Source organism: Crinia signifera, chromosome 6 (genome assembly GCF_055691185.1).
Source record: "Crinia signifera chromosome 6, ASM5569118v1, whole genome shotgun sequence".
NCBI classification, from domain to species: Eukaryota; Metazoa; Chordata; class Amphibia; order Anura; family Myobatrachidae; genus Crinia; species Crinia signifera.
The window spans coordinates 281750955-281774891 of NC_139222.1; the positions used below are offsets into that span (position 1 = coordinate 281750955).

Here is a 23937-nt window from a genome sequence, read left to right on the forward strand (position 1 = left end):
TCATATCCCTATATCCCGGTGCTGCCTCATATCCCAATATCCCGGTGCTCCCTCATATCCCTATATCCCGGTGCTCCCTCATATCCCTATATTTCCGGTGCTGCCTCATATCCCAATATCCCAGTGCTGCCTCATATCCCTATATCCCGGTGCTGCCTCATATCCCTATATCCCGGTGCTGCCTCATATCCCTATATCCCGGTGCTGCCTCATATCCCTATATCCGGTGCTGCCTCATATGCCTATATCCCGGTGCTGCCTCATATCCCTATATCCGGTGCTGCCTCATATACCTATATCCGGTGCTGCCTCATATCCCTATATCCCAGTGCTGCCTCATATCCCTATATCCCGGTGCTGCCTCATATCCCTATATCCCGGTGCTGCCTCATATCCCTATATCCCGGTGCTGCCTCATATCCCTATATCCGGTGCTTCCTCATATACCTATATCCCGGTGCTGCCTCATATCCCAATATCCCGGTGCTCCCTCATATCCCTATATCCGGTGCTGCCTCATATCCCTATATCCCAGTGCTGCCTCATATCCCTATATCCCGGTGCTGCCTCATATCCCAATATCCCGGTGCTGCCTCATATCCCTATATCCCAGTGCTGCCTCATATCCCTATATTCCGGTGCTCCCTCATATCCCAATATCCCGGTGCTCCCTCATATCCCAATATCCCGGTGCTGCCTCATATCCCTATATCCCGGTGCTGCCTCATATCCCTATATCCCGGTGCTGCCTCATATCCCTATATCCCGGTGCTGCCTCATATCCCAATATCCCGGTGCTCCCTCATATCCCAATATCCCAGTGCTGCCTCATATCCCTATATCCGGTGCTGCCTCATATCCCTATATCCGGTGCTGCCTCATATCCCTATATCCGGTGCTGCCTCATATCCCAATATCCCAGTGCTGCCTCATATCCCAATATCCCGGTGCTCCCTCATATCCCAATATCCCGGTGCTCCCTCATATCCCAATATCCCGGTGCTCCCTCATATCCCAATATCCCGGTGCTGCCTCATATCCCTATATCCCGGTTCTGCCTCATATCCCAGACCAGTGGTTCTCAACCTCAGTCCTCAAGGACCCCATATGGTGCACGTTTTCCAGGTCTCCACACACAATCAAAGGTGAAATAATTAGCTCCACCTATGATCTTTTAAAATGTGTCAGTGAGTAATGAGTTCACCTGTTCAACAGCCAGGTGACCTGCACTGTTGGGTGTCCTTGAGGACCGAGGTTGAGAACCACTGTCCCAGACCATTACTGTGCATGCAAGTATACAATGCTACACATACGTTCTAGACTTTAAATCCGAAATCGAACTACAGATGTCCTGATATAGTCTGTGCTAATGCCCCACCCCTAGGGGTGCTAGGGTGTGTTACCCCCACAGTATTTGTTCACAGATTGTAATTGATATGTGTACCACGTTTGGTGTAAATTGCTGCAGTCATTCCAGAGTTACAGTATGCTGGAACATGTATATAAACTGTATGAGCGTACAGCAAAAATTTACTGTAATTAATTTGGATTTGGTATTTTTTTTAAGTTGCCTCGGCCGTGTTTCAATACACTTGTAATATGATCTTCCCTTGTAAACTGTGGATTTGTATAAAAAGACAGGACAGACAAATTTTCACTTTTATATATTAGAGAGAGAGAGAGAGAGAGAGAGCGAGAGAGAGAGAGAGCGAGAGAGAGAGAGAGAGATGTTACTGTAAATTTTGCTCAGTTCAGAGATTATCAGCAATCGTGTGAGTTGCACTGGGCGTATGTTGTGCTTGTATCAGTGGGTGCGATCGATGATCTTGGTAATCGGAATAAGCGTAATGCAAAAATTGTGGTTTTTAATTGATTAAAAATGAACAGTAATTCATTTCGATTTCAATTTTTTTTAGTTGCCTCGGTCGTGTTTTAATACGCTCGTATGTAAAATTTCCAAATCTTGGCTTGTAAACTGTGGATTTGTATAGAAAGACAGGCGGTAGGACAAATTTTCACTTTTATATAGTAGATTAGTAGATTAAGCTATGCGTTTGTGCAAAATATCCAGGTTAATTTTGTATATAAAGACATTCACTGGTGCCCAAGGTGGTTCCCGGAAAGTTACACGGATATTGGGCACAGGAACTGACAACAAGAAGCAGCCAAGGGTATAGGATGTAAAGAAACAAGGTGCACCACCATCAAGATAAAAATAAAAAAATTATAGTGTAAAAATGTTAAATGTTTTTGAACTTGTATTTTGTTTTTTTTGGAAAAATTCGTAGGGGCTGACTCTGCATCAGACGCAAGTGGACAGATGGATCTTGCGAATTTCAGCCTACAGCGCAAGTAGCATGAAAGCTTCCGCATATAAGATCAAAGCTAATAATATAATGCATACACACTTATATACTGCCGTGTGTTCCTTTCTATGTATTCCTGCACAGCGCCTCAATATTATATAAACCCAGTTATACGTAGGACCAAACCATTTGCTTAGAGCATCTGAGGGCCACCTACCTCCGTGTTCTTAATGAAAGCTGAAGCACAGGCAACAATATTTTTATGGGTGAGCAGTGCACCTTTAGGGTCACCTAGGAGAAATGAGATGACGCAGGTTAGTGTGGAACCCGTTAGCTTATTCTCTACACTGGGTGAAATGTAATAAGGTGAGAGATTCATAAAGTGAGAGAAATCGCCAGTTTTGTTAAAGCGGCAATCATTTACACTGCAAAACCAGTTTGATTTTGCAGTGTAAATGATTGCCGCTTTAAAAAAACAGGAGATTTCTTACCAAATCTCTCACTTTATGATTCTCTCTTCCTATTACACTTCACCCAAAATCTCTAGGAATATATACATGGTTGCCTACCTGACCCTCTCCTTCAGGGAGAAAATGCTCTGTTCCTGGACTTCCCTGGAAATGTAGGATTGCCATCACCTGTCGACAAGCATTAGGTCGACACCATTAGGTCGACATGCATTTATGTCAACATGCAGGAAGGTCGACAGGGTCATTAGTTCGACACAAGCATTAGGTGGTCATGGGGAAGGTCAACAGTCAAAAGGTCGACATGGGGGTTTTTCACATTTTTTTCTCCTGAATGTCGACACAGTCCCCTGGCATGGCTTGCTGCATTCGCCATGCTTTGGGCACACTATTCTATTCTCCCACCACATCCTAGTGGATGGTAGGGCATGAAATACCGCCTGTCGGCACATGTCGGCTCAAAATTTTTTGAAAAACCCCATGTAAACTTTTTGACTGTCGGCCTTCCCCATGTTGACCTACAGTCATGTTGACCTACAGTCATGTTGACCTTTCTGCATGTTGACATAAATGCATGTCGACCTAATGGTGTCGACCTAATGCTTGTGCACCAATCCAGGGCACAACCCAGCTAATGGGTCTGGTCATAGAGGGGCACAGAGGGTAAATACACTGTAGTACATACCTGTGGTGCCACTGGTAAAGCAGATCACACTCAGGTCGTCGGGCTTCGGAGGCTGTGAGAAGAGACAGAGTTAGTGCCGGATAGTTAGCCTCAGATCCGGGGGAGGCTCCAGAGGAGAGGCTGCGGGACAGTTTAAAATTCAAAGAGAGGAGCCACACCCCCTACGCCACACCCACTCAGGTCAGCATCGGGTCAGACCCGGATCAGCGGCGGTGTAAATGGGGTCAAGCCGTGTCCATTTACACGGGTCCTCTACCCAGGTCAGGACACGGTTAGGATCTGTGTTGAGGCCGGTGTAAATGGTCCCGCTGCGGGTTGAGGAAGCTGTCCCCTGCTGCTGCAGGAGGAGGGGGGTGTCTGTGGCTGCTGAAGGGGGGGAAAGCGGTCAGGCTGCTGAGGGGGGAGACAGAGGGGATGCTGGCCGCGGCTGCTGTAACTCCCTCCTGCAGGGGCGGGGTCCCTGCAGCGGATGGGCTGTCAGTAGCTGTCCCTGCAGCAGATGGGAACTAGTAGCCTGTGACAGACCATCCACCGCAGGGACTCCCCCTTAGCAGCCTGACAGCTCCTCCCCCTCAGCAGCCGCAGACACCTCCCTCTTCCCGCAGCAGCCTGACAGCTCCCCCCCCTTCAGCAGCCGCAGACACCCCCCTCCTCCCGCAGCAGCCGGGGACAGCTTCCCCCCTCTCCCCCCTCAGCAGCCGCACACAGGCATGCGATATGGCTTCCGATGTTCACTATATCGGCAACATCGGAAGCCATATCGCCCCGTGTGTACACACTATTACACTCTCTTTCTGTCATCTATCTGCCCCATTGCTCTCACACTTACAACAAGCGTCTAATTAAAAAAACATTAAAAAAAAGTATACATATTTTATATATTATTACTAATGTGTGGTATATTTATTTATTTATGCCTAGTTTTTTGTTTTACTTAGTTTAAGACAATTTTGGCATTATTTACTTTATACAGTATGTACTGTACTTACCACAAGTTTCTTGAAGTTCTCTTTGCCCAGGTACTAAATGATAGACAGAGGGTATTGTCACATGTATGTCCCAGTCAGACTCATCTGTATTAAGCTGCTTTCACATCGCATAAACGCTATTGACCCGGTAATTTGAAACGTTTTTAAAAATGGGTCAGACAGCCTTAACCCCTTTCACCCTGCATAGCTTAAACAGTATATTACCCGTTTAAGTGCGGTGTGAAAGGGGTATTATCGTTTTAATGCTGTTTTTTTCCATCACTTTCTTAAACGTGTAGGATCCTACTTTTAACACCCTTCAAAATACCGGTATTTTGTAACCGGTAAATTGATTGTGGAGCTTTCATATTGCAGCTGGTAACGTTTTAAAGCAGTTAAAAATCGGCAATATGCCGTGTTAAAACTGCAATGTGAAAGGGGCTACAGACATGTTTTTATTTTATTTACCGTTTCTTATATAGCGCAGCATATCCCTTAGCGCTTTACAATAGGAGACAGTGATACAACAAACAGGGTATTTACAGACAGTCAAAAGGTAGGAGGGCCCTGCTCGCAAGCTTACAATCTATAGGGAAATAGGCATTGATGCATAAGGATAGATATTGTTTATTGCATTAATTCCACCAGAATGCAAAGGTTCCTGGCAGTGGCGTAACTATAAATTGGGTACCCCCCCAACCCCACCAGAAATTTCGGCTGCGCCCCTCCCCCCTTATATGCAGAATATGTTTGCGCTATAGAAATCAGTTCGCAGTCACTTTTCTCTCCCTTTTTGCAGATCCCTGTTACCTCAACGTCTTTCATTAGCAGAATCTCCACGCCGCACTTTTCTCCCCTGTCCCTCAGATCATCGCTGAATTCCTCCATCAGAATGATGATTTTCAGCACCGGCGTCAGAGCTTTCTCACAGTTATTGAGTAGAATTATGGCCTTGTCGGTCTTGTCGCAGATCACCACGGACAGGTCAGCTGTAAAACACAGTAATGCGGATACACAATAAGCTCATGTAACCCTCCGCCCCAGGGCGTATAACAACAGGATACGGCCTGTATGTAATGTCTCAGACCGGAGCAGCACCGAGTCTACCGTTAATAGCACGTATCGACAGGAAAACGGAGGCAGCGCCGTTATTACGTTGTGTACCCAGCCCGACATCGGCTGCGTCAGAACCCAGAGGGGGAGCCGGCATCGGAAAGTGCATGCACACATGCCGATGCAGGCAGCAACGGAGCAACAGCGGGGGCCATGCAGCAAACGACATCCTCCGTCAGCCTGTACATGTAAGGCCAATTGTGGTTTTCTGTTAAATGTCTGTTCAGAGCAGAGGTTCCCAATGCCAGTTAGTGGCTGGGCAATAGGTTTGATTATTTTACTTTGATTCCACTTTGGGCAAAATTATGTTTATCGTTTGTACCCCTGGATGCTTTTACCCAATAAATGCTTGACCAGCCTTAATGAAACTGTATTTATTGTGTCTGCCGACACCACCTTCTGGAAGAGCATTCCATACTTTTACTGCCCTGACTGTAAAGAAGCCTTTCCTTCCTCCAGCCTGAGCGCATGCCCACATGTCCTAGGGCCTTATTCTGGTTCACTCTTAGAGGCAAATTGCTTCTCAGATGGACAAAGCCATGTGCACTGCAGGTGGGGCAGATGTAACTTGTGCAGAGAGAATTAGATTTGGGTGGGTTTTTTCTTCAGTTATATCTATATTGCAGCGTCGAAATAAAGCAGCCAGTATTTACCCTGCACAGAAACAAAATAACTCACCCAAATCTAATTCCCTCTGCACATTTTACATCTGCCCCACCTGCAGTGCACATGGTTTTGTCCTTTTGAGAAGGAATTTGCCTCTAAAAGTGAACCAGAATAAGGCCTATAGTCTCCAACCTCAAAGTAATAGGGTATCTGAAAGTTCCTTATATTGTCCCCTGATATATTTGGACATGTCTCCCCTTAAACGTCTTCCTAATTCCTAATTTGGCTAATCTGTCATAGATTAATGACCGACCCTTTTATTACAGTAGCTTGGTCTCTGTCACCTTGCTTACCTGCAGTGGCGTAACTATAGCACTGCAGCCCCCGCCACCGCGGGGGGGCGCTGTGCATATGGGGGCGCCGGGGGCTGCGGTGCTATAGTTACACCTCCCCCCAATCCCCTGCAGGCTTACCTATTTCGCTGGTCCCGGCGGCTCCGTTCTTCTGCTGAGGACCACCACAAAATGGCCGCCGCCACACAGCAGACACAAACTGTCTGCTGTATGGGGGTGGCCATTTTGTGGTGGTCCTCAGCAAAAGAACGGAGCCGCCGGGACCAGCGCGAAAGGTAAGGCTGCGGGGGATTGGGGGGGTTTGCATGGCGGCGGGGGGCGCCCCCCCCTAACGGCGGGAGGGCGCCCAAAACATAGCTACGCCGCTGCTTACCTTTGAGTATACCCAACCATAAATTGTGACATACTATATACTGCCTGCAACAATGCTTCAGAAATGTCTAATATAACCATTGATGTACATCGCCGGGAGTTTTATTTTGTATTACCAGAGTCTACAATAGGAAAATCTGTTAATTCAAGAAATTACCAGTGGACAGAGCCAAATTTATCCAACAGACCCAGGTTCAACTAAATGTTCTACAAGTGCACCAACGTATCTCTAGTCCTCATTCATTAACGTTACCGTACTATAAAAAGGATTCCATGTTATACGACTGGCATAGTTCGGTTTGTGGCGTGCGTGTCGTTTGTATGCTGTCTATGTGAACTTTTCACAATTACATGTCAGTCAGACATATAAAATTATTAGTAAATGAACATAAATGTATAACTGGTGCCCAGTGAGGGCGCATGATAATAGTAATAATCTAAAACATGACATTGTGCGGCTGTCATACCACATACTCACCTCTGTTAATGATAAACACTATGGCTTCTGGTCCCAGAGTATCATATAGAGGAACCACCACCATGGAGTAGGAGTAGCAGGCCAACTCAGCAATCACCGCCTGAAAAGGGGAAGAGTAACAGGTGCACAGAGTGTTTAAGGACTTTTTTTTTTTTCTTTTTTTTTTGCATCTATTTACGGACCAGATGTATCAAGCTTTAAAAAGTGAAAAAGTGGAGAGTGATAAACAACCAGCCAATCAGCTTCTAGCTGTCATTTTTTTTCAAATCCAGCCTGTAACATGGCAGGTAGGAGATGATTGGCTGGCTGTTCTTTCTAATGCAATCATTATATTTCTGGATTCAGGACACGGCTGCCATCACACTGTGCACGTGCGAGTGGCCAGTGCTGGAAAGGGATCCTATGGATCCTTCCTCCTGAATGCTTTGTAAAGTGTATCCCATACAGTGCAGCAGCTTTATATAAATTTGCAATTTTAGCAGTCGGACAGAAACCTATGGGGACTGGTTTTGTAATGTTAACATTTCCCACAGCTGCTGAAAAGCTGAAGTACAAATGTTCTGCGATATCTCCTTTCTACGTCTACATGATTGCATCAGTTGTACAGGGACATTTTGGCCAAGATGGTAAGGTCTGCACGGGGGAGTAAAACCTTCATGTAAGGCGTCAGATAGTTCATCCTTAATGTATGTGTATTACTTGTCCTTACTTTTACATCCAGATGGATGGATTCTGTTCTGCAGGATGGGATTGTTAGTGCACCTTTACGGCGCAGAGCATGGGGTTTCAGAAGGCTTAACAACCTCTTCTTCCCCACAAAATGATTTGATTTCCCCACCCCCCATGATCAGCTCTCATACTATACTGTAAATGAGAAGCTTTTTTTCCCATCTTCCCTTTTTTGAAGAGCATATTTGTCACCACACGCACCCACCAATGAAAAATAATAAATGTTCCTAAGGCATCTTAATACATTAGGCAAATTCCTTCTCAGGTGGACAAAACCATGTGCACTGCAGGGGGGGGGGGGGGGGGACACACACACACACGTAACAGGTGTGGATAGAATCAGATTTGGGTGAGTTATTTTGTTTCAGTGCAGGGATACTAACTGACTGCTTTATTTCTCACTTTGAAGAAAAACCCCACCCAAATCTGAATCTCTATGCACATGTTACATCTGCCCCCCTGCAGTGCACATGGTTTTGTGCATTTGAGAAGGACTTTGCCTCTAAGAGTGAACTAGAATAAGGCCTAAGACGTAAAGCAAAGTACATCATAAACACAATGCCCACGACTAATGTATTACATGCTGTATATGTAAAGTTGCACAGAGAGTTACAAAACCACAGCTTGTTTCTGTTGTAAATATAAATGTTCATTTCAATGAAAATAAGTAATGACGATCATTTTGCTGGTTACTGTGGGTTGATTGAATAACTCCTAAAATTTGAAGTAGGAATTGTGCATGAAATTGCCTGTTAGTAACTCAAAGATCTGCCCTTGCTGATATATGACAGACACAGTAACATTTCAATAACGGATCTTCTTCAGTCGTAAATACAGTATAACCATGGCAACACATTGTGCTACTGCTGTAATTGTTTCCATGGTTACACTGGCTTTGTAAGCTCAGAAATTCACAACCTATCTGTCAAACGGTAGCAGCAGTGTTTTTCTGAGTTACCAGCAGATGACTTCAGCCAGAAGTCCTATTTCATGTTTCAGGATTATTTCCATTATATTAATTTTCTTTTCATGAAGTAACATCGTTTTTCTCATGCTTAGAGTTGCAGCTAAAAGATATTCCCACCATTCACGGGTTATCAGGTAACTAATAAGCCCGCTCGAAGCAACAGCTTTGAAAGCAACTCTGCTACCTTCTGTGTTTGTGCACGTGTGAGAAAGAGATGTAGTTTCACTTTCTGCCAACAGATGGCAGTGTTTTGGAGACTCACGGACACTAGACACATATATATAGATAAGAAGCCATGACTTCATCTGGGCCACTTACCTCTGGGCGGTTCTGTGAGAATACTCCAATGTACTGGTCTGGGGAGGTTTTACATCCTTTCTTTACCAGGCCGGAACCCAAGAATTCTGCTCTGTCTGCCACCTGCAAAACACCTCAAATCTAATATCTGATATAACAGCGATCACATCTATGGAAACAGAGGGGCAGATTTATTAAGCTCGATGAAGTGACTGGGCCAAATGTAATAGGGTGAGAGTTTCAGAAAGTGAGAGATTTTGGGAGCGTTTTCCTATGTTTTTTAAAGCAGCAATCAATTACATGGCAAATTCAACCTGGTTTTGCAGTGTAATTGATTGCTGCTTTAAAAAACATGGGAAAACTCTCCCAAAATCTCTCACTTTCTGAAACTCTCACCCTATTACATTTGGCCCATAAAGTCTGTTTTTTTATCACTGGCCAATCAGCTCCTACCTGTCATTTTTCAAACCAAGCCTGTAACTACACAGGTAGGAGCTGATAAGCCGGTGATAAAAACCAGGTACTTTATCACTTCACTGAGCTTAATAAATCTGCCCCAGACACTGTTATCCCAAACTCGTGGCTGTATGTAACATTTAATATTTGAATGTCAAAATGTTGTAAATAATGTATCAAACAATAAATAAAACAAATATATAATGCACTTATTAATTGTTCTTCCTAAATTGTAAAATAATTGAAAAAAAAATCTATGTATATAAAAGTGAGGTGAAGTACCACCACTGACCACTAGAGGCCACTCGACAGACCAAACTACGCACTATGTCATAACAGAAAGTGAAAGCAATGTTTGCAGGGACACTCATGTTTCAAACTTGCTGGAAATGGAGAGAATGAGCTGTGAAGACAGAGATTGGAGGTAGGAGGAGATAGGGACTGGGGGGGTGGAGAGTTTGTGGGCTAAAAACTGTCACAGCTCTAAGTTAAAGTAAAAACTGTCACAGCTCAAAGTTAAAGTAAAAACAAAGTACTGCAAACTACATTGCAGGGGCCGCCATTTTAACTAGTAAATAACATAAAACATCCAACCTGCTTGTACGTCATCCACTGATAGGGTTTTTTGGGGCTCCTCCATCCCAAGCAGTTACCATTTCCTGCAATTAGGAAAAAAACAGTGTGTAACAATTTGCAACACATTCATTTAAACCAGTGGTAGCCAACTCCAGTCCTCGAGAGCTACCAACAGTTCACGTTTTCCAGCTCACCTCACAGGTGCACTCATTACTGACTGACACATTTTAAAAGATCCACAGGTGGAGCTAATTACTTCACTTGCGATTCTGTGAGGAGACCTGCAAAATGTTAACTGTTGGTTGCTCTCGAGGACCGGAGTTGGCTACCCCTGAATTAAACGGTAACATGTGACACCTATAATCTACAGTTTATAGATATGTACTCGGTGTGGTTTTATGTATGGCTATATCATATCTGAAGCTGGAATGGAAGTCCATGTATCATGTAACGTAAGAGGCGGGTTTCCTCACCTGACACCCGGAGGCCTCGCATGAAGACCTCGTACAGAGTTTTAGCGTCTTCATAGTAATAGCTGTAGAGTTTCTCATCTTTCAATAGCGCACATCTCCGCGCCCCGCCCTGGGTTTAAAGCAAATGTTAAAATACAGAATATAGAAAAATATCGGGAACCTCAACACGTGGAATGTTGCTAATACCGCTTTCACACAGCGGCGACCGAATAACCCGGCAATTACCCGGCATTTGACGCGCCAGGTTATTCGGCCGCTCACTGTCAGACCTCCTTCACACAGGAAAATTTATATCCGGTAATTTGCTATTTTACACGTGGTTTTCTCCTGTGTGAAAGGGTCAACACGGATCCGAGTTTAAGATCCGGGTCGACCCTTTCACACAGAAAAAGGACCCGTGTATTTAGTAACATTCCCGGGTGGAACTGCTTCACTCAGGAATTTCTTTTTCTGCGTGAAAGGGGTAAACGGGGAAAATTTACTAAAGTGTGAGTTTTTAGAGGTGAGTTGCTAGATAAATTCTAAGGAGAATTTGATCAGATGCTATGGGCAAAATCTCACACTTTACTTAATTTACCCTTAAATGTTCTGTTACATCAACTTTAAAGTTTAGTTTTATAAAAAAAAAAAAAAATAAATAGTTTTATAAAAATAAATAAAAAATGTAGTTATATATTTTAAATTTCCACAATGCTCAGGACCAAGAGCATTTTGGATAAGGGTTTATTTCGGATTTTGGAATATTTTATTTTGTACATACTGGTCCCCTGGTGGTCCTCCGACGTCCATGGTGTTCCCTGACATCCACGGCGGCCATCGGAGCCATCGTCAGTGGCATCCCCGGTCCCAAGGATGCATTGCGCAGGTGCGCCGGTGTCGTCACTGGCACACCCGCACAGTGCATTCTTGGGACCGGGGATGCCACTGACGATGACTACAATGGCCACTGTGGACGCCAGGTGACCAGGTGAGTATGAGAAATGGTGCGGGATTAGGGATACTCAACCTGTATTATAAAATTTTGTCATTCTGGAACCCCATAGAAAGGTCAACAAGCCTTAGGTCGACACCTGAATTAGGTTGACAGGGTCGGAAGCTCAACACAAGCATTAGGCCAACAATGGGAAGGTCGACAGCCAAAAGGTCGACATGACCTTAACAGGGTTTTTTTTTAGCCGACATGTGCCGACAGGCGGTATTTCATACCCTACCAGAATATAATAGTGTGCCGAGCATAGGGCGTGGCGAGGGGACGTGGTACACTTGGATGGTGTTGACATTCTGGACAAAAAACTTGAAAAAGTCATGTCCAGCTTTTGACTGTCGACCTTCCCATTGTTGACCTAATGCTTGTGTCGACATTACCCATGTCAACCTTTTTCAGGTGGCAACCTAAGGCCTGTTGACCTTTGGCAGTCGCTCTTGTAATGTGAAAGCACTAGGCCCGGAATGAATCACTGTTTTTTTTTTGGGGGGGGGGGGGGGGTGTCATAAGGAGCAACATCATTACCTGTGTTCCAATAGACTGCTTGTTCAGATCTATGGGTGGGTAGACGGGCTTGGGCCTGGTCAGCACATAGATGAAGGCTGTCAGTCCGATGGTGATGAGGGTGACAATTGCCGGGGTGGACAGAGGGGTGAACAGGAAACTCAGGCAGCACAGCATCTTGGTGGCCTGTGGTGGGGACAATGGAATATAAAACAATAACTGGTCGTGTCGGCAATGGGCGGTCATGACCGGCAATACTGGGCGATATTACATCGGCTACTCTATACAAACTGATGGTGGGCAGCTGGGACGAATGCAGTCATAGTATACACTTTCCTTGTAACAAGAGAAGAATAATCGAAAGGACGACATTAAGGACCAAACGTAACAGCCTACGTATAGCGCTCGAGATTTAGCGCAGCATTTTGTAAAGGAAAAACCAGGTTGTCTTTGACGTTATAAATCATTACGGCTTTACATCGCTGAACTCTTGCCGCTGCCCCGATTCGCAGGCTGTTCCGTATGCCTTCTTCAGCTAGTCACTGTCATTATTACCCCTGCGTTACACCCCTGGTCTCCTGACCACTTAGCCCCATCTAATTAGCAGTGATACGCTTCTCTCCTGTCTTAGGAGCTCATTCATCAACGAGTGATGAAACTCATTGTTCATGATAAACAGTGCTCCAGCCAATCAGCTCCCAACTGTCATTTGTTAAACACATAACAGTTAGGCGCTGATCGGCTGGCGTACAGTTTATCATGCACAATGAGTTTTATCGGTCACTTAGGGCCAGATGTACTAAGATTGAAAACAAGCCGCTCCTAACTCTCGTGTTACAGGCTGCGTTTGAAAAAATGACAGTTATGAGCTGACTGGCAGAGCTCTCCATTTTATCATTTTTGAGGGGTTAGTACATCTCGCCCTAAGTCCTGTCACTCATTGATAAAAGGGCCCCTGATGTCCGTTACGTGACAAAAATACCATTTCCATCTAACAACCATATTGTCTCCCTCTTTCTCTCTCTCTCTCTCTCTCTCTATCTTTTTCTCTTTCTCTCTGGGGCAGATGTAAAAGCCTGATGAAGCGATAAAGTGGAAGGTGATAATGCACCAGCCATTAAGCTCTCAACTGTCATTTTTCAAACTTGGTCTGTAACTTGACAGTTAGGGGCTAATTGGCTGGTGCATTATCGCCACTTTATCACTTCGCCCGGCTTAATACATCCACCCCTCAGTCTCTCTCTCTGGTTTCTCCGTCTGCCTGTCTCAGTGTACAGTGAACGTATTTGATGTGATCACTCTACCAAAGTTCCCAGCAAACAATGATTTCATCTGCAACTATAATAAACCATTTTTAATAACATTGCATTAAAGGGACATTCCAGCCAATCAGAAGTAAGCTTTTATCAGTGTAAATAAAGCAAGTTAGGCCATAAAATAAAATTGTCGGATTTACCAGGTTTGGTGCATTTGTAATTCCTGTAATATTAGTAACTCATACAACCAGTATTGTCTGGAATTATCTATTACTTTACATTGCAGCTAGAGATGGCCATCGACCATCGATGACTCAAAATCATCGATGGTTTATGGCTGATGTAGAATAGTTTTGCCATCGATGGGGAGAACCAAATGGTTTCCATCCATCAATGTGAAGCAAAAACGAATAGTTGTTTTTTTTCTTCCCCCAAGGGGCCAGGACACGTCCCTGCCTCAGTGAAGCCCTGCCCCCATATTTTGATTGGCCCACCGGCCAAGCAGTCAAAGAATATGGATGACCATCGATAAGTAAAAACACTGATGGTCATCCATGGCATAGAATGCCACTATCTATGGCCACAATAGCAACCATCAATGGCAATGTCAACGATGGCCATCCCTACACTGAGCTGCAGTTCCTGGGTGGTGTGGATGATGACATCATTACGCATTACGCGGACGATTGTGTCATGATGCAATTTGTGTCATTTTAGTCCATACTGATTGTCTTTGGTGGACAAAGAAGCCCCTGGATAGGATAATACTCTGAGGCACGATCGCTATGTGCCTCATGCCTCAGTCTTGTCACCAGCGGCTGCCTCGGCTGCGTGTACCAGGTGTCCTTTAATGAAAACACGCATGTGACCGATCTGACGGGTTGCGCGCTGGGCACTGCAGCGTGTGTGAACATGCAGAGAAGCGAACAGTAGGCACCAATTAAATGTGAGATTTCCAAAGCTCAATTAAACTAATTAACAATGTACATCCAAAGCTCAGGTTCAGTTCACGCCTTTCCGATCATTCCACAAAAAAACTTTCCAGGTTCTGTTGTAGGTGTTTAATAATGTACTGTCACCGCCATTCTCCGCGTTGCAAGCAGATGTCCGTCCGCCTTACAGCGCCTTCACTGGTTTACACATGGACGTTCCAGGAGGGTAGGCAAGTGTGCCTCTAACATGGCAGTTTGGAGCTTAATTCTTATGCACCTTCTCTATTATTTTCTAGATCATTCACTATTGTTGATCTGCACGTGTGTGCGTGCGTGTGTGTGTGTGTGCGTGTGTGTGTTTATGTTTTCTTTTAGGCTAAGGCTGAATCTATGATCTGATATATCAGAGTCTTTGATCTCATATTTTGTTATGGTGTTTGCGTGTTTGTTATACACATGGCACATAAAAGCGCAGGTGGCATACAAAGGGGCACATGGAGGGTCCTGTGACGTACTGTAGGCACAAAGGCAGTCGCCCAGCGCCTCACAATTCTAGAGGCCTCCAAGCAGGGGTGGGTGGTGGTTAATGAATGGCTGCCAGCATGCTGATTGGTGGATAGTAGCTGGAGCTATCCACCAGTCAGAGTTCAGCATTCTCGACCTGCCTTCCAGCCTGCAGCTAGAAAGTGAGCGGCTGCCAGCGTGCTGATTGGTGGATAGCTGGAGCTATCCACCAGTCAGTGTGCAGCCTGCAGCCAGACAGTGAATGATTGGCTGCAACCTTTTCCCTGAATAAATCCAGCTACTTGGTTAAGCACCTGGATTGGTCTCAGTGTCAGAACCATTCCGCTGGTGTACATAACCCTGCCATGCCCCCGCACTGTACATACATTGGGTCTGATTCAGACCGGATCGCACTGCTGTGAATTCGGACGTCAGCCAATTACCGATACACTGCGAATACATATGGTTCCCAGTACACATGCGCTAGGTCATCTGCGATGAAATCCGGCTACTATTTCTGTCTGCACACTATTAGCAAAGTGATTTACAGGAAGTGGGCGTCTGGGGTGGTAACCGGCTGTTTAGTCAGTGTGCTTAAAAAAAAATTCACACAGCGAGCGCATTAATTTGCTGCGGTCCTGAAGCCAATCAGGAGCCACCACTGCCAATCCTGATTGGCTGCCGGACCGCATGCTCCAATTGGCTCGCGAGCCAGCGCAAGATTTCAAAATAGCCACAGACCTGCTCTGAGTCTGAATACAGCCGGGCAGCCCACCGCACTGGAGGCTGTCCTCATTACCACCAGTGTCAGCATTTCACTCCCCTCTTGGCAATGAACATTTTGCTCCCCCGTGGCAATGAGCATGCAATCCCCCATGGCAATGAACATTTAACTCCCCCATGACAATGAGCATTCAACTCCCCTGTGGCAATGAGCATTTAACTCCCTTGTGGCAACAAGCATGTAATCCTTCCCTTCTGGACTTGTAACTTGGTGGGACTGCTATGCTATTACTGATACCTGTCCTTGTGTTTCCTTCCTATATCCCTATAGATTGTAAGCTTGCAGCAGGGCCCTCCTACCTCCAAGTCTGTCTGTTGTACCCAGTTTGTTTTATCACTGTCTACTATTGTAAAGTGCAACGGAATCTGCTGCGCTGTATAAGAAACTGTAAATAAATAAATAAAAAAATCCCCCTTGGCAATGAACATGTAAACCCCCTTGGCAATAAGCATTAAATCCCTTTGGCAACAAGCATGAAACCCCCTTGGCATTGGGCATGAAGTCCATGGCATCGAGCATGAAGCCCCTGGCATTGAGCATGAAACTTCTAGCAATGAGCATGTAGGTAAGCAGCACTTATATGGCATAATATTTAATGGGCATTTATAATATGGTATTTGCATCAGAGTGTGTTGCATCATGTGTAATGGGCATCACTGTGTGTGTGGCATTATGTGTAATGGACATTACGGTGTGTGGCGTAATGTGTAATGGACATTATAGTGTGTGGCACAATGTTAATACAATTTTAAAGCACAATGGAATGCTGCACTATATACGAAACTGTAAATAAATAAATAATAATGGGCATTACGGTGTGTGGAACAATGTGCAATGGTGCAGTATGTCTAAGGGACTCTGGGCCTTATTCTAGTTCACTCTTTCTGACGAAATCCTTCTTAGGTGGACAAAAACCATGTGCACTGCAGGGGGGCAGATGTAAAATGTGCAGAGAGAATTAGATTTGGGTGTTATTTTGTTTCTGTGCAGGGTAAATACTGGCTGCTTTATATTTACACTGCAACATACATGCCTACCCTCCCGCATTCAGCGGGAGGCTCCCGCTATTTGCATTAGCCTCCTGCTGCCCCGGAAACATACCAGCATCTCCCATTTTTTGGGGTCCATCCATAAAATCCGGACTGCGCATGCGCGGGTCCGGAAACATAGAGGGCGGGGCTTGCGCGGCAACATCACTGCCGGCCACCGCGGTGATATGAGTGGCCGAGCTGCTGCTGTCAGGAAGTAGGGAGGAGCACTGCAGGAGAGTCAGCATAAGCTGCAGCCAGGGCTTCCGGAGTTGGCTCCGCCCACCACACTCCGTGCCTCAGCCCTACTCCTGCGGGTCTGCCTGCTCCTGTCACCGGCTGCCCCCTCACCACACTGCCTGCTCCCATCACACACACGGTTCAACACAGCCAGGTGAGTGCTGTGTGTACTGGGAAGTGTGGGCTGTTATATATGGGAGAGAAACTGTGTGCACATTGTGCACTGTGTGTGTGTGTGTGTGGGGGGGGGGGGGGGGGTTATAATGTAATATAGGGGGAGGCTGTTTATAATGTATTAAGGGGTGACTGTATATAATGTACTATAGTATCAGGGAGTTGTATATGTCATATGGGGGAGTAACTGTGCAAATTGTGCAATGTGTGTATGGGGTTGCTGTGTATAATGTAATATGGGGGGCTGTGTATAACATACCTCCCAACTTCTTGGGAGCCGGAGGAGGGACAGCATACCCTCCAACTGTACCGTTTTAGCCGGTACAGTACCGTTTTTTAACGGCCTGTACCGGCTAAAAATCCTTGTACCGATTGTACCGGTTTTCTCATTTTTAATACAGTAGCACTGCGCTTCCTCCCCCGAGGTGGCCAAGGGGACTCTGGGAGATGTAGTTTCCTACACCACCGGCTGCTTCTTGGGTAGCTGACAGGACTACAACTTCCGAGGTGCACCACCTCGGGGGGAGAAGGGACGGAGGCGGAGTGTGCCGCGAGCCAATCACATGGCAACAAACTGAGAGGTGGGAGAGCATCGGCGGGCGCCGGGTGAATGAAAATGTGCAGCGCCGTCTGTGTTTGCTCCAATTCTGCTGCCCATATGGAGTCAGTTCTATCAGCTGTCAGGTATAGTGGTTGCTGCCCTGGTAGACTCAGACCCCGGTTGCCGTGTGTGCTTATGTGAGCGGGCCAATGCGGGGACACTGTACCATAGCAGCAGCAGCATTAGTATAATTTTATGTTCCACTCCAGTACCATTGAAAGTATAGAAAACGAGGTATGACCACGCCCCCTTCCCATGGCCACACCCCCTTTTTCCAGTTGTACCGAATTCACCCCTTCAAATGTTGGAGGGTATGGGACAGGGGACTGCGCGCCGGAAAACTTTAGGGGTGTGGCCCATTTTGCCGCTATGGGGGCATGACCCAGAGGCTCTGTAAACCTCTAGCCATGCCCCCAGCCCCCTAGCTGCGGGAATAGATGCTGTGCTCATGTGCACCGCTGCTCACCAGCCGACAGGGGCGACTCCCAACAGCCCCCCCCCTCGCCGCGAGACACTGCCGGCCGTGGGAGGGACGCGGGAATGTCCCCGAAAACCGGGACATTCCCGCGGAAAGTTGGGAGATATGCTATAGGAGTCTCCCTGAAACTGTTTTTCAAAAGTAGGCAAGTATGCACTGCAATATACTGTAAATCTCACTTTGAAGTAAAACCCCACCCACATCTAATTCTCTCTGCACAAGTAACATCTGCCCCACCTGCGGGGCACATGGTTTTGTCCATCTAAGAAGTAATTTGTCAGAAAGAGTGAACCAAAATAACTCCCTCTAGCGGGTGCAGTGTGTCTGATACCCCTTTCACATTGCACTTTTAAACCGGTATATTGCCGTTTTTTTCCCATTTTAAAACGTTTAAGGCTGCAATGTGAAAGTGCCAAAGTTGATTTACCGGTTAAAGATAACCGGTATTTCAACACGGTTAAAAAGCAGAGTCCTACACGTTTTAAAGCCGTTTTTTAGGCAGTGTGAATGGCTCTATTTTAATGGCTTGAAACGTGTCCCTTGGGGGTTAAACAAGTTGAATTTTGAATGGTATTAAATGATTTTTAAAACGGTTTTCACCTGCAATGTGAAAGGTCTCAAGGCTCAGACCAGTTTTAAAGTCCCATTTAAGAATACCGTGTCATTACCCATTTCTGCAATGTGAAAGCAGTATAAGAGGCACTACTGTGTGCTGTATTGGTACTGTTATGTGGCCATGCCCCATTTTTGCATCCACCCACAATTTCCAAAGTGAGGGGCACTAAAAATCTATTTTTGTTTACCTAAAAAATTAGGGCCGGCTCTGCAGCCATGACACACTTCTGGTTTCCAAATGCTGACTTCCTGTCACTCAGCCCACAATAGCAATTCTCTAGCTGCATGTGCACACTGCGGCTCTGATGCATGTACTGAAAGAGCACATCAACCGGTGTGCGTACAACAGCCGCTTCGCATCCGCACCTAAATGAGCGCTTGCGGGAGAGTTGCATGAATGTGAAAATTGTGCTTGCGCTTGCTCACAAGGCCAGAGTGAGCGCCAAGTGTAACACATACAGCGTGTGGCAGCCAATCCGGTGTATGCAGGGGCTCACATGGAGCGGCAATTCTTATGCAGGTAACACGTCCTGACATGAGTGGCCAGAGAAGAGCTCACAGACTGCACTGCTGCATAGTGTACTCTGTACCTCACACACTTCTACGGCACCAGCGTTTCCATGCAACTGGATTATATCTTCCCAAGCGTTAATGATTTTGTTTTCAGTTGCTACGGGCAACGCTTATCATTAAGTCTGTAAGGGAAATTTACTAAAGGTCGATTTTAATCACTTTTTAAAAAATCGATCTCAATGTCGGGTTTCAGGGTCTGAAACAAATTTGCTAACAGGTGATTTTTTGGTACTTGTTTCCTAGCACGGCCACAATCTTCTTGGTCGTGTGCCTTAACTTTAAGGCACACGATGCCCACGATGGACCCGATTTTCTTTCAAATCAGGTCCATTTTACCGTCAAATGGAAAATCGGGTCCATCGCGTCGGTCGTGTGCCTTTAATAAGGCACACGACGCGACCGACGCGATGGACCCGATTCTCCATAGGCTTCAATGTTAAAAATATTTTAACATTGAAGCCTATGGAGAAATCGCGTCCATCGGGTCCATCGCGTCGGTCGCGTCGTGTGCCTTAACATGGCACACGACGCGACCGACGCGATGGACCCGATTTCTCCATAGGCTTCAATGTTAAAATATTTTTAACATTGAAATCGCGTCGGTCGTGTCGGTCTTGTGCCATTATAATGGCACAAGATAAGATGGACTTGATTAAGTCCATCTTCACATAGTAATCAATGGGAAAGGGGCCAATATGGGCCATTTCTCATTGTATATGGCCCCGTCATGCCCCCACATTTTAAACGCCACCCCACTATTGACGCCAACCCGAAGCGTGGCGAGCGCAGCGAGCCCGCGAGGGGCGGCGGTGCGCGTCCTCCGACCTTTTCATACCCCTACTATGCACGTAGGCGTGGAGTTGAGAATAGAATAGTGTGGCGAGCGCAGCGAGCCACCGCGCCCGAAGCGTGGCGAGCGCAGCGAGCCCCGCGAGGGGCCGCGTATAACTTCACAGGTATACGCGTCCCCTCGCGGGGCTCGCTGCGCTCGCCATGCTTCGGGCTCGGTGGCTCGCTGCGCTCGCCACACTATTCTATTCTCAACTCCACGCCGACGTGGATAGTAGGGGAATGAAAAGGTCGGAGGACGCGCACCGCCGCCCCTCGCGGGCTCGCTGCGCTCGCCACGCTTCGGGTTGGCGTCTATCGTGGGGTGGCGTGTACGCCGTGACATTTGGGGGGGTTGGGAATATTTTACATTGAATCCAATGTAAAATCGGGTCCCAGGGACCCGATTTACATTTCATTAAAAAAAAAAAATCGGGTCCAAAATCGGTCGGTCGCGTCGATCGCATCGCATGCGACCAAATCGCATGCGATGCGATCGACCCGATTTTTCCGACACGACCACCCCGATGTAAATCGGTGTGGCCGTGCTAGGAAACAAGTACCGATTTTTTTTTTTTAATGTTAATTTGTAATTCATTTTTAAATATTAATAAATGTGCATTTAGGCCCCGGAAGTACAACATCTATTTATTTACAGATTTTTTTTATTTTAAATCAATCAAAATCGCCCTTTACTGAAGGAACCGCCATGTGCACGGACGTTATCCTTTATGGTTACTGATTATTAGGTCGACAGAGTCTATGTCGACAGTCAAAAGGTCAACCACTATTGGTCGACAGGCAGAAGGTTGACACATGAAAAAGGTCGACATGCATTAGATTGAAATGGTCAAAATGTTAACACAATCAAAAAGTCGACATGAGTTTTTCCTAATTTTTGGTGTTTATGTCGACATAGGGCAACACAGATACCGTATCAGTGTAACGCGTCCCCTCGAATTTGGGATCTATTATAATCTAACTCTAGGTCGGTTTTTTTTAAAAATCCTGAAAAACTCATGACATAGTCGACATAGACACCGTCAAAGTGCACTGCTCATGGCTCACAGCGCTCGTCACACTACCATCCATGCCGTAGTGCCTGTTGACCTTTTGGCTGTCAACCGTCCCATTGTTGACCTAATGTTTGTGTCGATCTTTCAACCCTGTCGACCTTCAGAGGTTGAGCCAATGCATGTCACCCTTAATAGGATTGATCTAATGACAGTACCCCGTCACTTCTCAATTGCTGCACATCTCCAGGGCTGCTCCTCTTTTGCCTCCATGAATCCCCATAAAAGTGTAGACTTGTAGAGACACAAGTCAGGCTGCTGCGCTCAGTGCTGAGTCCGCGTTCCAATGAGATTAGCAGAGATATGGTTTGGTACTGTACGTACAGCCTGGGACATTATAGGGCGTCTGGACTATTGCGGGTCAGAGGACAAGGAAACATGGGGCGGTAAACATCAGCCAACCGGTGCAAAGGTGACATTTACAGATCTCACACTTAGAGGCTGCTATTAGTGTTGTAGAGGGTAATATAGTGTATAGCGCCCTGTATGTGTGGCCCCGCATCGCCTTGGCATCTAGGGCACATACTGTACGCTATACCTGTCGTCGGACTGCATCAATGACCAATTATAATAACTATAGAAGGGAACATTTTATTATTGTACTAGGTGATTCATCGCGCCCTCCGGGCGCTCTTCACACCGTCGCAAGGGGCTACAGCCGGACCCCCCACCCCCGGAGCAGGGGGTCTGGTCGCACCCTCCCCCTGGAGCAGCGGGTTGGCCGCACCCACCGGAGCAGCGGGTATGCCCGCCCTCCCCCAGAGCGGTGGGTCTGCACTCCCCCCTCGTCGGAGCGGCGGGTATGCCCGCCCTCCCCCGGAGCGGCGGGTCTGCGCTCCGGGGGAGGGCGGGCATACCCACTATTGCGGGTGGTGGGTTGGGTGCCCTGGGGAGGGAAGGGGGAGGTCAGCGGTGTTGATGGGGGTGGTGCAGACTCGCTGATTGGGGGGGGGGGGGTGTTGGCAGAGGGGGGGGGGAGACCTGCTCGCGCGGGGTGTTGGCTGACACGCTGATGGGTGGGGGTGGGTTTGCGTGCAGTCACGCTGCTGATGGGGGGGGGGGGGGGGTGTCCAGACCCTGGTGATGGGGAGGTTGCGGGCAGACACGCTGGGGGGAATGTTGGCAGACCCGCTCCTCCGGAGGGGGGGGGTGTTTGCGTGCAGACACGCCGCTCTGGGGGAGGGCAGGCATACCCACTACTGCAGGCGGTGGGTTGTGGGCAGACACGCTGCTCTGAGGTTGGAGGGGTGCGGGCATATCATACCCACTCACGTGCCGACCCACTGGGTCTGCTCACCTGGTGGCTGTGGAGTAATGGTGGATGGTGGGCGTGTACTGTAGCCCTGGCTGGGCGGGGGGAGGTGATGTCAAGGGGGTGGGGATGTGTATAACGCTGATCTTTTCCCTAGGCGGAGCGGGTTTGTGTATAACGGGAGGCGGGGCCTAGGGCAGAAACTATGTGTGTATAACGCTGTCAATCACTCTTGTAACCCCCGCCCAGGGTTATACACACAGGGGATGAGTGACAGATCTGGCTAAATATATAAGAGATGGTGATCAGCACGGTAGGTGTAATGGTTAGCATTACTGCCTCACAGAACTGATGTCTTGGGCATGACTACCACCCCAAGAGCCTAACTGTGTGGAGTTTGTATGTTCTCCCTGTGTTTGTGTGAGTTTCCTCCAGGCACTCTGGTTTTCTCCCAGTCTAAAAACACATTTGCTTTAAACGATACTTTCTTAATAAGTTTTAAAAAGTTATTTTAATTATATACAAGTTCCAAAGCAGCATTCCTCTCCCTGCATGGTCGGATGCATGATGATATACAGGAGGATATAGAGGCAGATGTATCAAGCCAACCAGCCAATCAGCTCCTACCTGTCATTTGTCAAACACAGCCTGTAACATGACAGTTTGGAGCTGATTAGCTGGCTGTTTATCACTCTCCACTTTATTACTTTTTAAAGCTTGGGGCATACTTACCTACCCTCCCCGAATCGACGGGAGGGTCCCGAAAACCAGGTCCCCCTCCTGGCCCCGAAAGGTTGTGCAAGCCTTCCGAATTTAGCGTGGCCCTCCACATTGGCCTCCACACCCCCTCCATCTGCTGGTCAAATACCTCGTTCGGGAGGGGGTGGGGCAAAATGACACAAATTGTGTTATTTAGTACTATCCCCTCCCCAAATCGCCATGAATCATGGCATTTACAGGGCTGGGGGTGGGGCTTAATGCAAACAAGCCCCACCCTGAAATAAGCTGGCCCATTAAGAGATGCAAGGGGGGGGCAGGCAGGGGAAGTGAGTAGAGTCACTGTGCATGCTCAGATTGTTGGTAGAATGAGCACTGCGCCATTTCCCAGTCATTTGTGCATCGAAGCCGACACAGGACTTCAGAGTGGCAAGCATTTACTTATTTATTAACAGTTTCTTATATAGCGCACACATATTCCGCAGCGCTGTACAGAGAATATTTGAACACTCACATCAGTCCCTGCCCCAGTGGAGCTTACAATCTA

The 23937-nt window shown here is 46.9% G+C and overlaps 1 protein-coding gene across 2 annotated transcripts in view; it reads right to left on the reverse strand.

Moving 5' to 3' along the window:
• The window catches only part of ACSL5 (acyl-CoA synthetase long chain family member 5), a 52310-nt gene that overhangs the window by 27035 nt on the left and 1338 nt on the right, over positions 1–23937 (reverse strand). Inside the window, exons 1-10 of one of the 2 annotated variants that reach the window (XM_083149818.1) lie at positions 16913–16945; positions 12357–12521; positions 10847–10955; positions 10392–10456; positions 9363–9464; positions 7349–7448; positions 5237–5415; positions 4448–4480; positions 3459–3510; positions 2524–2597 (exon numbers count right to left, since the gene is read on the reverse strand). In XM_083149818.1, the coding sequence (XP_083005944.1) occupies positions 2524–2597; positions 3459–3510; positions 4448–4480; positions 5237–5415; positions 7349–7448; positions 9363–9464; positions 10392–10456; positions 10847–10955; positions 12357–12521; positions 16913–16939 (906 nt within the window). In that variant the 5' untranslated portion in view covers positions 16940–16945. Of the gene's footprint in view, positions 1–2523; positions 2598–3458; positions 3511–4447; positions 4481–5236; positions 5416–7348; positions 7449–9362; positions 9465–10391; positions 10457–10846; positions 10956–12356; positions 12522–16912; positions 16946–23937 lie in introns of those variants that run through there. The other variant, XM_083149819.1, reaches the window with a different exon arrangement.